General features: G+C 36.7%; 1 protein-coding gene across 2 annotated transcripts in view; it reads left to right on the top strand.

The window, feature by feature from the left end:
- Window positions 1-16,039, top strand: part of PPIP5K2 (diphosphoinositol pentakisphosphate kinase 2) — a 38,920-nt gene that overhangs the window by 12,127 nt on the left and 10,754 nt on the right. Inside the window, exons 13-24 of one of the 2 annotated variants that reach the window (XM_009574587.1) lie at window positions 312-397; window positions 1,064-1,189; window positions 1,296-1,417; window positions 5,223-5,405; window positions 7,400-7,541; window positions 8,596-8,819; window positions 10,412-10,539; window positions 10,734-10,848; window positions 12,160-12,267; window positions 12,354-12,470; window positions 13,226-13,399; window positions 15,732-15,905. In XM_009574587.1, the coding sequence (XP_009572882.1) occupies window positions 312-397; window positions 1,064-1,189; window positions 1,296-1,417; window positions 5,223-5,405; window positions 7,400-7,541; window positions 8,596-8,819; window positions 10,412-10,539; window positions 10,734-10,848; window positions 12,160-12,267; window positions 12,354-12,470; window positions 13,226-13,399; window positions 15,732-15,905 (1,699 nt within the window). The remainder of the gene's footprint in view (window positions 1-311; window positions 398-1,063; window positions 1,190-1,295; window positions 1,418-5,222; window positions 5,406-7,399; window positions 7,542-8,595; window positions 8,820-10,411; window positions 10,540-10,733; window positions 10,849-12,159; window positions 12,268-12,353; window positions 12,471-13,225; window positions 13,400-15,731; window positions 15,906-16,039) is intronic. The other variant, XM_009574588.1, reaches the window with a different exon arrangement.

A 16,039-nucleotide genomic window follows, 5' to 3' on the forward strand; every position in this document is an offset into this window, starting at 1 on the left:
TGAATTACTTGTGCAATCTGCAAATGCTTTTTTTTTTTCTTTCAGTTCTATGTTCACTGTTGCAAAACAAAGTAGTAGATAGTATTTTTAAATGGTTCATTATATAATAGTTGATACTTCTGTAGTCCCTCTGTGCTTGTTGAGTTAGGTTTGTTTAAAGCACTGCTTCAATAAATGGTGGTCAAATGCACAAATCAATGACCAGCATATATTTATTATATCCTGTTACAGGAGTATAGCCGGTTTGGAGGAAAATACTTTAAATGTTTCTCTCCCTCTTCCCCTCTCACTTTCCCCTATTCCTACTTCAGGTATGGGCATTTTTCAGGCATAAATCGCAAAGTTCAGTTAACATATCTTCCTCATGGTTGCCCAAAGACTTCCAGTGAAGAGGAAGGTATTGTATTACTTTTGCACCTAATCACTTGATATCATGTGTGTTTAAATAGTCATGGACTGGTGGTATAACATGTCTTGATGTTAAGAAGAAGGAATATGTTATTTTGAATGAATATTTGTATTGTTGGCAGGTATTCAGAGTCTCTTAATCTGCTGAATCATACACCTAAAACTATGTAGTAAATTTGTATTCTAACACTGCTTTTTTGTAACAGGAAAGTAGGATGAAAAGAAGCTTCAGTGATTCAGTAAAAACGGTGTTTCGGGGCTGGGATGGGAAAATCCCACTCAACATTTACTGCTATCTTTAAAACTTTTATAAGCTTTTCTGGTCCTTGACCCGTGGTTATTGACTGAAATAACTGTAGGGTATTTAGCATCCCATTTGTTCTAATTTTTCTGTCTTGATTTACTTTTTGCTTCAGATTTCATGCTAAATATTTTTCACTTGTGATTTCTCTGTAATTTAACTACTTCAGGTTTCTCTGTTTAAGTGCCCATTTAATTCTCCAGTTCAATATTTTCTTAATGTTAGAATGCTATTAAAGATTCATAATGTTACTGAAGCCCTGCATAGTCCAAATATTTTTGTTCATATGCAAAAAAAAAAAAAAAGATTCATAATCTACTTCACTACTACACACCTTTCTCTGTGTGCAATTAGATAATAGAAGAAATGAGCCATCCCTACTTCTCGTTCTAAAATGGGGAGGAGAATTGACCCCTGCGGGCAGGGTTCAAGCAGAGGAGCTTGGAAGGGCTTTCAGGTGTATGTATCCAGGTGGACAAGGTAAAAAAAAATATAATAATAAAAAAAAATGGGTTGAATGGCATAAAACCCTTTTGAAGATAATCAAGTGCAAAATGAGAGTTTGAGCACAATGTTTGTTTGGTAGGAGATTATGCTGGATTTCCTGGATGTGGTTTACTTAGATTACATAGCACTTACCGACATGATCTCAAAATCTACGCTTCTGATGAGGGACGAGTTCAAATGACTGCAGCAGCTTTTGCAAAGGTACAATTGAAATTGTATTGTCAATTTTAAAAATTCTGATGTTCTCAAGTTTGTTTTTTCTTTTGAAGACTGGGGGAGATTGATGGTTTATTAGAGTCCACAGTGTATAATGAGGCTGTGTTTTAAAAGAAATGTATTTTCAAAGAGTATTTAGTTCAATGTGAAAAAGTATCCAATTAATGTGCCAAGCATTTGAAGTTCTTTGAGCAGATGCAGACGGGTTTTAATTATACAGCTCTAGCAATATACCTTAGTCCTTTCCATTAATAACCTCCAAAATCTTAGAATCGTAGAATATTTTTGGTTGGAAGGGACCTTAAAGATAGAATGGTAGAATAGTTTGGGTTGGAAGGGATCTTTAAAGGTCATGTAGTCCAACCCACCTGCAATGGGCAGGGACATCTTCAACTGATCAGGTTGCTCAGAGCCCCGTCCAACCTGACCTTGAACGTTTCCAGGGATGGGGCATCTACCACCTCTCTGGGCAACCTCTTCCAGTGTTTCACCACCCTCATTGTAAAAAATTTCTTCCTTATATCTAGTCTAAATCTACCCTCTTTAAGTTTAAAACCATTCCCCCTTGTCCTGTCGCAACAGGCCCTGCTAAAAAGTTTGCCGCCATCTTTCTTACAAGGCCCTTTTAAGTACTGGAAAGCTGTTATAACGTCTCCCCGAAGCCTTTTCTTCTCCAGGCTGAATAACCCCAACTCAGCCTTTCTTCATAGCAGAGGTGTAGATCCAACCTCATAGATCCAACCCCCAGGGATACCTTCCACTACATCAGGTTGCTCAAAGCCTCATCCAGCCTGGCCTTGAAACACTTCCAGGGAGGGGGCATCCACAGCTTCTGTGGGCAACCTGTTCCAGTGTCTCACCACCCTCACAGTAAGTTTATTCCTAATGTCCAATCTAAATCTACCTCCATTTCAGTTTAAAACCATTACCCCTTGTCCTATCACTACACTCTCTGATAAAGAGTCCATCCCCATCTTTCCTCTACATCCTCTTCAAGTACAAGAAGGCTGCTGTAAGGTCTCCCTGGAGCCTTCTCTTCTCCAGGCTAAACAACCCCAACTGTCTCATCCTGTCCTCATAGGATGCAGTACTGCTGGATGCAATACTTAAGGTGGGGTCTCACGAGAGTGGAGTAGAGGGGGAGAATCACCTCCCTTGACCTGCTGGTCACACTTCTTTTGAGGCACCCCAGGATGCGACTGGCAACATTTTTAGTTTGCACCTGCTTATTTGTTTAGGGCTTACTTTCCTCAAATTTTGTCAGATTTCTGTGACAGATTGTGTGTGTGTGTGTTGGTTAAAGCACAGACGTTATAACTGATTTGAGATAATGTATTCATTTGACATGGGCAAAAATTGAAATTTTCAGTCACTTCAGTGATTTGGGCCAGAAGATTTGAAGTTCAAAAGGCAACACTTTTCATTGAAACCATCTTTCGTTCATTGATTTGTAACTTTATAGAGGAAATTAGAGGGTTTGAAGCCATTAGAAATGTGAAATTAATAAACTACTTTGCATATATTTAATGGGAAATTGTACAGACTATACATTCAGACTTTTTTTGGAATTAATAGAAGTAGTTTCCTGAAGTTGTTACAGGAGACTTTTTACTTTGGGCCTGTCAAAATGGATACCTAATAAGTAATACATGGTAGCAGTACTACATCTTGGCACTTTATAGAAATATTTTTTTACATGTATTTTTTGATGTGAAATTATAAAAATTTTGTAGTGATGTTTAAAAAGCATGAACTTTTTTTTCAGTACAAACTTGTATTTGTAGGAACTATTAATATAAAACACAGAATTCAGAACTTTCTGTAATGCTTGCCGAAGTATTCTTTTACCCCTCTTCATGCTAGGCAAATTCCTCTTTTGCTGCTCCTCCCAAGTATTCCTTCGAATGCATAATACTTCCACTTGGTAGTAATTTATTCACTTATTTCCTCATTTCAGTGATACAGATCTTTTAATTGTGTGAGAGGACACAGACAGTGCAAGTGTTTCTCTTAAGTGAATGAGTTTCAGTAATAATGCAGACTGATAGAGACGTTTAGGTTTCAGGGGGCCTCTATAGGTCATCTAGCCCAATTCCACACAGCACAGAGCCAGTTTGGATGAGGTTTCTCAGAATCAGATCCAGTCAAGTTCTGAGTATCTCCAGGAATGGAGATTCCATCTCAGGGTTTTCAATTCCACCCCTCATTTTCAGGTCATGTTTCTGTTTCTCCCAAGTAGCCCATACCTGCTTCCACCTTCTGTGTGTTCCTTTTTTGTCCATGCTAACCTTCTGCATGACTTTCCATATGTCAGAGTGGACTGCTTTTGTGCTTTGAGGAGGTTGTCTTTGGAGATCATCCACCTTTGTCCTTCAGGACACTCCTCCATAGGATCCCGTGAACAAGCTAAAGTCTGCTTGTTTGAAGTCCAGGGCTCTAATGCAATTATTTGTCTTGTTCACTTCTCCAAGGATCTGTCATAATACCAGGTTTCAATTACCAAGGCTGCCAATGACCTCCACATTCCTGACACTTCTGAGTAACAGGTCTAGAGGAATGCCTCTGCTTGGTAGTTCATCAGTAACCTGTGTCAAAGAATTGTCCTGGGTGTTTTCCAGAAATATGGATTGCGTGTTCCCTGGAATATTGCCCATGCACGATGTACCCAGGGCTAAGGGCCCCCATGGAAAACAGGGCCCACAATTAGGAGACTTTCTCCAGTTGTGTTAAGAAGTCTTCATCTATTTTCCCTTTTAAATTGGGTGGTCTGTAGCAGAGGCCCACCATGATGTTCCCTGTGCTTATTTGTCCTCTGATCTTTACAAATAAGATCTCAACTTATTTGTCACTGGTTTGAAAGCAAAGGTCCTGGTGTTCAAGCTACTCCTTTATATAGAGCCCAAATCTGCCTCCTTGCCTTCCTAGCTTCCAAAAAGCCCTGTACCTAGCTATAGCAAAACTCCATTCATGTGAACTATTCCACCACATCTCTCTTATCTGAATAAACTTAAAGCTCTGCAAGCGTTCAGAATTCTTATTTCTCTTGTTTGTTTCCATGCTGCATGTGTTGGTGCAGAACTATTTCAGTTGTCTGTCCTGCTTTCTCCTTGGTCAGCAGGATTGAGGAGACAGCACCCCATTTCCTTCCTTATCCCAGAGCCCTTCTGTTGCCAGAAAAGTAACAAAAGTTTCCAGCCTTCTCCATTTTGGAAGTCTCCGTTCCCCTGTTGTTCAACTGTAGCCTTTGATTGTCCTTCTGTGCCACACAGGATCTGGGCTTTTGCCTCTGTAGGGTCTCTGCAAAGACCTTGTCTATCTCCCATTTGTCCTCCCAGGTGCTATTTGGTTTGCTAACTCTTCCCGTAGCTGCTATGTGGTGAATCAATGCCTTGAGCAGAGCATGTCCCCCACAAGTCAGGCTGCTATTGCTCCCAGCCTCAGGGAGAAGGCACCATGCACTCCCTGCAAGCCAAGGCCTGAACAGCTGTGACCTCCCAGGAGCAATGCTGGCACCACTGAGATACGAGGGTCACTTCAGCTGGTACTGGGGATGCTTTATGGCATGCCACCATCACGGCTGCACCAACTGTAGCAATCCTGCACATCAAGGCAGTGTTTTGAGGGCCACTTCTATGCAAACATCTGCATTGTCTTTCAAGTCCCTGTTTATCTAACCCATAGGCAAGTGATAAAATTTTGAATTTAAAATAGTGGTTTGGGTGGTTTTTTAAAATACTCTTATGTTCTCATATTTATCTGTTTGCCTGATTAATCGTATTATTTGTTTCAGGGACTACTGGCCTTAGAGGGTGAGCTGACTCCTATTCTTGTCCAGATGGTAAAAAGTGCTAATATGAATGGTCTGTTGGACAGCGACAGTGATTCTTTAAGCAGCTGTCAGCATCGTGTTAAAGCAAGACTCCATGAAATTCTCCAGAGAGATAGAGAATTTACTGCTGATGACTATGATAAGGTTAGCATACAGTTAGTATCCTATAAAATTAAATAAATAGCCACACAAATTCTTGTGTAAAAGTAATAAGCAGTGATTTTATGTATCTATTCTGAAAAATTATTTGTGTGCTTGCAAATAGTTTGAACTACAAAGGAAGCTGTACCAGTTGCGATATTAGATATTTTCAGCTGTCCTGCAATTTGAGTAATCGGAATAGCTACAAACTTTGAAATAGGAGTAGATAGGGACCTCATTCGTAAATCTCTTTCACTGTTCCATTGAAAATATTTCAAATATTCAAGAAATGAAACTATACTGTTTACACTTTCTGTAATCTTTAATTTGACAATGTGTGGTATTACAAAATGTATTGCCTGCCTGCCGCAGTTGTTTCAATATTTAATCTGCTACAAGACTTTTTTATTTTAACTCTTAAGAATACTAAGATGCTGAAAACCAGTAGAATACTTTCTAATCAGTGAAAGGAAATGTCTTATTAACATGCAAAATTAGTGCATATGAATATAGTTTGTGCTGACTTAGTACAGAACACACATGATTGTTCCTGGGTTTAAATGTAAGTAATGTTTGTAACCGTTAAGAAACTTCTTTCTCTTTCAATTGCCCTTACTCTGTCTGGTGTAACAACTAAATACAAGTCCTCAAATGAGGTTTAAGCTTAAATTGCTATTTTCTAAAAGGTATTGAGAGCAAATTATTAAAAAATAATTTTACTACCCTGCATGTATACTCTATGTAGATTTGCTTAAACATATAGATTAAAAGTATCATCCAAACCACTGCCAGCAGTGGATTTAGTAGTACTAAAAAAAAGTGAGAGGGTACAAGTTCTCAAGGGTTTGCTTATATTCCTCCTTCTTTTTGCTATATAGATATAATGGGATTTGAAAGGTGGCTGGAACTAATAGAGCACACTCTTCTAAGACAGTCACTGATAGTAACTAACCTTTGGGATTAAAAAATGATAACTTTTTTGGGTTTTTTTTGTTTGGTTGTTTTTTTTAACTTACTTGCGATTTGGGAAAACAATATGGGGTTTTTTTCTGTGCCAGAGCACCTTTCCTATTGATTTACTTGGTCATAATAGGGAGGTAGAAACTGCTTACAATTAGGTAGAGGGCAGAAGTTTTCCATATTCAAATTATCTATGCATTTCAGGAAACTGGGAAAAGTGCAATATGTATGTGTATTATGTATATAAAATACTATGTAATGTCATTGTTTGCCTACTTCAAATTATGCAGACTTTTCTGAAAAAATGAGGCTAAGCCTCACTTACATGGATATTGACTGTATTGTTTTAGTGACACTCAACTTGATGGTGATAATTAGTAGCTTCTACAATTTCTATAATTAAGTCAGCTCTGAAGGACATCTTGTATGTTCTTGATATATGTGCATTTAAAGGGTTTCTTTTTGTTTGTGTTTGTGTGCTGCAGTCCTATAGAAACAAAAACCTAAAACAGGAAGAGACAAACCTTTTTTCAGGTATCAGTTACTATTGCAAATCTGGTTCTTCATTTCAGTTGTGCTGAGGATGATACTTTATAGAACAGGAAGTATTATGTGAGGCACGTAGCCTGAAGATAGCATTAGTTACAGAATTTTGTGTAAGCTTTTGAATACAGTAGTTACTTGAAAGGAAGTTGCTAAGTACGTCCAAAGTTTTAAACGTCTTTCCAGTTTTCCTGTATTGGAACAAAAAAAGAGTTTTAGGAACTCCTGAAACTGCTTACATTTACTGTATAGAATTAGTTGCCCTATCAATTTCTTGAATCTCTAGTAAATCTTACTACCTTTTGATATATTTTCTTTTCTTAATGCCTCAAAGGGAGTAGATAATTGAGAAATGGTTTCAAAAATTAATAGCAACCTGCTTGAATGCTTTTTCTCCAATACTTGGAATCTTTTGTATGTTGCATTTTACCTCCCCAGTTCTTTCAAATCTAGTCAGTTTGTTTAGATAATTTTGTGTTTATCTCAAATTGCAGCTTACTCCATCTGGAAGCATCTCATTGATAAAATCAATGCAGGTTATTAAAAATCCTGTAAAGACATGTGACAAGGTCTATTCCTTGATCCAGAGCTTGACTTCTCAGATCAGGCAAAGAATGGAAGATCCAAAGTCTGCAGGTACTTAAACATTTTTATAGATGTATTTAGTTTCTCTTGTTTACATCTGAGAGAGAACTGTAACATAACTTTTCTTCATTAAACTCCCTTTTAGCAGAACTTTAATCAAAAATGGGTTAGGGATTTTCATAGTCTGATTCTATATGCATAATTTTAGAGTAAAACACAGGAGGAACTCGTGGTCGTATTGCAGGTAAGGGTTCTTCGTGGTGTTCGGAAGTTCAGGCTAGTCAAATGTTTGCAGAAATTCTTGTCTTAATTATTTGAAACTCAGCAGTCAACAAGAATAGTAGGAAAAGCAGATGGTACTAAAGCTAAGTTACATAGGTACATTTTTATATTTAAGTATCTTTGCTGATCATAGAATTATGCTCAATATTAATGGTGCTGAACCAATGACACAGGAAAACTAGAGCTGGAAGTGACCACAGTGGTTTTTTTGGTACTAGCCAAATACTAGAATATTTGCTGTCGATGTTCTCTGCAGTGTATAGCATGCAAACAGCTTCTGTTCTGAGGTTGAGCAGCACAAGTGTAACCTGTAGATAGTGTCAGTGGTTTTTGTCTATTTGGTCTAATTTCCTGTCCTGGGATGCAGATAATCCATCCTTTCTACCATTCTCTTGGCTCTTGCTGTTGACACATGCAAGAGAGAGAGACAGATGGGATGTGTGGTCTGTTCTAAAACAGAGATCGTGTCATGCTCCTCTTCCTCCCTTCTAGAATTTTCTTACAGCTTTTTTTGCTGCTTTTATATATATATGATCTGTGCTGTAGGACACATTATTCTTGGTGCTGTAGCTTTTTTTAAAGAGCCAGTGGTGCATTTCTGCAGTGAAGCTTTCTACTGTTTTGATGTAGCTTTGTAGCTGTGATATTTTCAGCAGTAAAATTAACCATTTGCATATCTGTTCCTTCTCCTTAGAAGTAATGCTGTTAATGTATTTGATCCCTTTTATCCCTCTGTATTCAACTGTTACTACCATGTAATTAAAATTTCCCTTTTGTTACTTGGATGGTCTTGATTACTTATGAGAGATACATGTCTACCCAGATATTCAGCTGTACCACAGTGAAACACTAGAACTGATGCTGCGCAGGTGGGCCAAGCTGGAAAAAGACTTCAAAACAAAAAATGGAAGATATGATATTAGCAAAATTCCTGATATTTATGACTGTATAAAATATGATGTGCAGCACAATGGCTCCTTAAAATTAGAAAACACAATGGAATTATACAGGCTTTCAAAGGCTTTAGCTGACATTGTGATCCCTCAGGTAAGAATTTTCAGTTATTAAATAGAATAAATTGTAGAGTAAATGCTTTTTCAAATTTTGTGAAAACGTCTACTCTGTCTTTTCTAGTGAAGGTTCCTGTATTTTGAGTAATAGAAGCCTTTAACGTTACCTCTTATTTTCCAATAGCAAGCTGATTATTTTTTGTAAGAAAAATTTGATTCACAATTCATTAAGCTGTGTTCAAAGTGAATTTTTCTGGCAATTAAAGCTGTGGACATTCTGCTTCTTTTCCTGCAGTGTGTTAAAATAAAAGTGGCTCATCTCAGCCGTTCTTCATGGATTTAAGTGGCGCCCCTGTGAACAACTGTGTATTCTGAAAGTGCATTTAATTTTATTCTTCCTGCTTTTAGAAATTTCATTTTCAGGCTCTTTGCAAATGACACTGTTAGTCTTAATCTACCTCATTTCACTTGTCTTAAGCAATTTAAATTTAAAAAGACCTTTCTGCTGCTTCAAAATGCTAACTCTCCCTGATAAAAATGTACACATTAAGTTTCATAGAATTTCATCCAGAAGCAGACAAGTTAAACTTCCATATACTACAGGCTGTTAAACTCAGGTTAGCTCTAAAATGTTGTAGGCTGCAGGACATGAAATTATTTCCTGATAACAGGACAGAACAGACTAAAGCTTTCCCCAAGTGTCCATGCAGTTACAGAGCACTGTTTTAAGAGAGGTATTATCCGTATTATATGCAGCAAGTGAAGGAACTTCTTCCTCTCCCCATTTCTCAAACTCCCTGGCAGCAAGGAGGACAAAAAGAGCAATGATACTAAGTATGTGTTGTGTTATGTAGGCCTGTTAAGATTAAATTTTGAACAGCGTTAGAGAAGAGTAGGTAAAAATTAAACACAAAGGAATTAAAACAAAGAAAACTTGATAAGCCTACATAATGCAAAGAAAAAGTGGTTATGTTGCTTTCTAGGGTAACCAGAAGATCCATCATAATGATGAGAGCGCTTTCATATCATGTACAGCACAGAGCATGAAGCTTCTGGAAGAGGAGATTTTTAAATATTGCAGATACTGTAACAGATATAATCTTTCCAGTTGTATTTAACTACCATTTTCAGTATTATTTGAGGTGAATAGGAGATCTTCTGTGGGGTGGTTTACCCCAAATGAAGGTAGACATATTAAGCGGGTAATGTGCCTATGTCTCTTTATAGATTGTTTAAAAAAACCAAAAAGTTACTTGAAATCAGGTGAGATGAAATGCATCATAGATGTCTAAATTTGGGTGTGGGGGCGGAGTGGGGTGGGGAGGAGGAATAATTCCCTAGATGTTTTGCTTAAGAAAAAGAGCTTCATCATACCAGAAGGTGAATCCACTTTTGTGTTTTAACTAGTCAATAAAAAACTGTTTCTCTGTGTCAAATCAAACAGCAAAAAGGCAGACCCCTTGTTACTTGAAGGGACATCAGTAATCAAATGTAACAAAAATGTCTAACAAAACAGTTTGCAGCCAGAGCAACCTAGTAGATGACTAATTGGCTTTAATATACAAGCTTTGAATTAGAAGGCATTTTAATCTTTAACTGAATTTTAAAAGTCAGTTTCTTCTTCCACAGGAATATGGTATTTCTAAGGCTGAGAAACTAGAGATTGCCAAAGGTTACTGCACTCCTCTAGTTAGAAAAATCCGTTCTGACCTTCAGAGAACTCAAGATGATGATACTGTAAATAAGCTTCACCCTCTGTAAGTCTTTCACTTTTTTACATAGTTACATTAATTTCTGTAAGACTTAATGGAGATATTCCATAGCTTTCATATTTGAAATGTCTTACTAGCTCATAGTAATTTAAAATGTATGATTGATTTATTTGTGGATAGCTATTTCTGAAGTAGGGATACATCTTAGACCATACTAATAAGATTTTTTTTCTTTCAAGTTACTCCAGGGGTGTTATGTCTCCTGAACGCCATGTTCGTACACGGCTGTATTTCACCAGCGAGAGTCATGTCCACTCCCTGTTATCCACCCTTCGTTATGGTGCCTTATGTGACGTAAGTTGAACACTTTTTCTGTGAAAGCTCTGGTATTTTGAGAGGAACCAAAAGGACTCAATCTTACTGAAACTGTATCAAGTGAAAGCTTAATTCTCCTAAGTGGCTTTGAAATTTATCACACTTTTTCAAACATTTGATTTCCTATTATATACGCAGAGACATATTTCAAATTGCTGGTGTGCACATTGGTGGAAATGCCCTTTAAAGTAATGCTGAGTTCCATTGGTGTGTTCAGCTGTACATGTTACGGTCTCAAAGAGATTTGAAAAGGGCAGATAATCCATTTTTTTGTCTTACATTGTCACCTATAAGTCTTCCAACTCTTTTACCTTCAAGTTATCATTCAGGGTTCTCTTTTGGACTTCACTTTTGGACTGGCTTATTTTTGACCATTGGCGTATTGTCAAGACCTCCCTACCTGACTTCAAGAATGCTCATGTAGTGCAAAGTTTCTCCTGTTCAGTGGATTTCCTGTACTGTCGTAGAATACCTTGAAAGTGGTGTATTATTCTCCATCTGATTGGCTTTGAAACGAAGGACTAAAAAAGACAAGGTCTCCAGATTCAGAGATGACCTAACTGAGCTCTTGGAGAGGATAAATGCAGCGCTACAAAGCCTACACGGCCTCTTCTAAGATAGAGCTTGATTGATATACTAACTTTTGAAATGGTTGTATTGACATACTTGCTTCTGGTAATGGATGACTAAACTCACTGATGGCAAAAACATTTTTAACCCTAGACCTCTGTGACATATGCTACACTCCTAGTTTTAGGCTGATAAACTTTTAAGTTTCCTTTAAGGTGGGTTACTAAATGTATTTTTTCTAGAGCACGAAAAAAGGTGAATATTAGTTTTAAATAGTTTGGGATGTGATGGTTATTTTTCATCTCTGTACTAGAAGCCTTCATTTACTCTGTTTGACTGGTAGAGCGATATCTAGAAACATTTTCCACAATATACTAGTTGAAATGAGTTTATTGCAAAATTAACAGTTCCCATCAGGAGAGTTTAAAATGGTGCCTCTGTCTACAAGACATATATCATCATTAGCGAAAGAACATGAAAGATAAACTGAAATAAAATATGAAAGTTCTGATCTCCACTTCTCATTCATTTGATGAGTAATTTTAAGTTACTTTTTTTTTCTGGTTGTATCTGTTTTTTCCTTAGCTGTGAAAAGCTTCATACTTCTGCTGTGAATGTAAAATCCATGTAAATGGGGAAAAAGGGAAATCATCAGTCTTTAAAAAAAAAAAATAGCTGTTTTTTATTTGTTGATTTTTTTTTTTTCCCCCCCTTCATAAGGAATCAAAAGATGAACAATGGAAACGAGCTATGGATTATTTAAATGTTGTCAATGAACTCAATTACATGACACAGATTGTTATCATGCTTTATGAGGATCCAAACAAGGTATTTAAAAAGGATAAATATCTTCAGAAACAAGTAGTGCTAAGCTATGTATTAAAGCGTAAACCTATTTAATCATTTTTCTTCAGGAACTTTCTTCGGAAGAACGTTTTCATGTAGAGCTGCACTTTAGTCCAGGAGCCAAAGGCTGTGAGGAAGATAAAAATTTACCAGCTGGATATGGATACAGACCTGCCTCCAGAGAGGTAATAATTATGCCTTTCTTTAAAGTAAAAGTTAGGTTTTCTGGATTCAGACATACCTAAAATAAACACTGGGAAATTGTTAGGTAAAAAATACAAATGTGATTTTAATTTTGGTAGAAAAATTTCTAGTAAAATATAGGCAGTCCCAATGTATTATTCCATTTTGAATGGACACTGAGATAATGGACACAGATAATTTGGACCTTCTATGGCTTTGCCAGAATTTTTGCTAGATATACGAAATACTCACTATAAGAAAAGTGCTATCAGCATCAGTGTCACATCAATGATATTCTGGCAACTGAAAGAAATATTTAAGAAAGTAAGGTAGTTTGGCGTGTTTGCGAATACAGATTGTTGAAAAAGGATTGATATTTTCAAAGATGTACGGGCAGGTCTGTGGAGTTACCACCTTCTTTTTGAGAAATGAATGAAAGCAAAGCTTGGCTGGAATCCTTCTGTTGATTTGTGGGGCCAGGATTTTATTACTATGTCAACAGAAAATTGGAGTAAGATATGTTGGCTGAACAGTGTGGTTAATTAGGATCACACTTATATGCAGTGGCTCGTTAGGAGCAACTATGCATAGATTATTAAAGTCTAGAGCAATTTGTTCAATAATATGTGATTTACATCTTGTAGTTTTAAAATCCACTTGCTTTATGTTCACGCAGAAAATTGATTTAACAGCCACTTCTGTCTACATGTTGCAAGGTGTGCAGCTAAATTGAAGATGAATTATGTATTGTTTGTAGAATGAAGGCTCGAAGAAAACCTCTCACAGAAATGATAGTGATGAGGAGGCACATGCTTCTAAAAGAGATGAAACAGATCGGTCAGTAGTGATGTTCAAGCCAATGGTATCAGACCCAATTCACATACACAGAAAGTCACCCCTTCCAAGATCCAGGAAGATTGGTTCTGTTGAAGTAAGTGTTTATGTTCCAGATAATGTCTTTCACAGAAATTAACTTTTGCTTACTTTTAACAAAACAAAACCAAATGTAATTCTGCTTTTGATTACACAGAACCAGTATGATGTTATGTCTCACAAAACGGTTGCTCTTATTCTATGGGAAATCCTCCCTGGCAGTAATTTGTCTGAAGGAATTTTTTTTTAAATGAATTATTATTTTGCGATGAGACTTAATTCCTTTTTTCTTTTTAAGCCATTTTAGAAAAGCCAATATTTGAAAATGAAGACTTTTTCAGTCTAAATTTACATCTTCAAACTAATATACATTGCTTTTGTATTCATCCTTACAAGACAGCTGCTATTGGGAATTAAACAAACCTTCAGGGTGACATGCTGAGAGGGAATGGAGGGATTGGGGGCGGTAGGGGAGGTACAGGAGAGACAGTCTTCTGCTGTATTTGCTTTCATGTGGGGTGAAAGTGACTCCACTTGTCAAGCATTTTAAGGTAAGAGAATAAACTGGAAGCTTTTTTTTTTTAAGTGGGTGGGGTTTGTGTTTCATGAATTCTTTAGATAACATCTTGAACAGTCTAGTCTCCTGTCTTGAAGGCTATGACATCTAGGTGTGCTTCACAGATAATGGCTTTAATGTCACAGAGGTGGGGGGATGCACGGCAGTACCACTGATACCATTTGTATGGTTGAGTGGCAAAGCTGCAGATGGTGCATAGTGGCACTTCTGTGATATTAATGCTAGAAGCAGACTAACAGCTTCTTATTGCCTCATTTTCAGTTGCTTAAAACCATCAGAAATGAAGATTCACACCAAAAGCTTTTCCTTTCATGTTTGTGTTGGGAATGGGCTGTTTGTATGCAATGAAAGTATTACAGATTTGCAAGTAACTTGGTTATTGGTAGTATGGAGAGAAAAAGATGCATGGTTCCCTTCTATGAGGATATCTGTATAACTTCACATGACTTCCATAAATTAACAGAGATAATAAATGTGAATGTCCTACATTTTCTATTTCCAAGTTTTATCATAAACAAATGCTCACAACATCATATTTTGGATTTTTAAAAGCTGTTTTCACTATGATCATGCAAACTCCCCTCCTAGTTATGAGTTCACATACGCACAACTTAATAGTCTATTACTTCAAACTTTTAACCATTTTCATTTTCATAAATTATGTAGAAGTTACTTTTAAAAGGTATCAGTAACATAAATTGCTGATTTTGACTGTGCAGATAGTGTATGTTCAGATGGAATGTGTCTGTGCTTGTTTATTTGCTGGAAGAAAATAGCCAATTTAAAGAAAACGTACACTATGAAACTTTTTTTGAAAAAGTAAAATTGGAAGTTTCATCTGGCCTACTGAAATCTGCAAAACCAGTATTTGGAATATTTAAACCAAATGTTATTTTCAAGTGTTTACAAAAAGTCTTTGCAACTTAAACTGCAACTGCCTTGAACCTTTTTTTGGTTTTTTTTTCCTATAAGACAATTCTCTCTTCACCTATGTCCATTAATTTGAAAGGACACTGTCAGGTGTGAGATTATATGGAAGTTTTAATCTGGGATACAGTCAGCAATATTTACAGAAGGGATTACAACGATTGAGTCATGGAAATAAAAAAAAAAGCAGAGTTCTAACAGTAATACAAGAAAGTAAGGCTCATCAGCATTGGAAATCAAATTCCATATTGCTAAAAATGTTGATTGCTAATCATACATAATGATGTAGAGCATGGAGGATTCTTAGCCTGACACTGTCCTCCCTTGAAGTCTTAATAGGTGTCCAGCATCAGATCATTTTTACGGCTTTTTTAAGTTTGGAAAATTTAGGTTGATGCTACTACCAGTGAGTCAGCTGTAAAGTCTCAAAGGCGATTCTAAAAATGAGAATTTTTTAGATAAGGTTATAGCCTAGAAATGAAAACTATTAAGTAATAAATAGGAAAGTTTAATGTACTTAAAGGGGGAAAACTATTAAACAGTATGTCACGGATAACAGATGTTCTGTTTCCAACAGGTGGGAAATTCTTAAAATTATGAATCAATTATTGATAACAATTACTTTTCTCTCATATCTACTAATTAGTCTACCAGAAATTTGATCGAAGTGTTGTATTAAAACATATAATTGGATTAAAAGATGTAAGTGCAACTGATAACTTCCTAATATTGTAATATTACTCTTCCCTATTCACTGTTTAATAGTTTTAAAAGCAGTAAATAAAAGGGTGCAAGCAGATTGGGTTTTTTTCTTTTCTGTTCATTTGGCTCTGTTGAATCTAACTTTGCATGCTTTGCTGTTTTTTGCCCCCTTTCTCACTTCCAGGAAGAGAGCCCCCTGAGTGTGTCTAGCCCAGAGTGTATTGGTACCTGGCTGCATTACACCAGTGGTGTGGGTACTGGGCGTCGAAGACGCAGATCAGGGGAACAAATCACTTCTTCCCCTGTCTCCCCTAAATCATTGGCTTTCACATCCAGTATTTTTGGCTCATGGCAACAGGTTTTTAAACTTTACTTCATTAAACATTATTATGCATTCCAAGCAACAACCAACTGTCTTTAAGGACATCTAATCCCTTGTTATGGATTATGTTTGAAGCAAATTCTTCCACTTCTTAAAATTACTTCCCGAGA

Source organism: Fulmarus glacialis, unplaced genomic scaffold, assembly GCF_000690835.1.
Source record: "Fulmarus glacialis isolate BGI_N327 unplaced genomic scaffold, ASM69083v1 scaffold563, whole genome shotgun sequence".
Lineage (NCBI taxonomy): Eukaryota > Metazoa > Chordata > Aves > Procellariiformes > Procellariidae > Fulmarus > Fulmarus glacialis.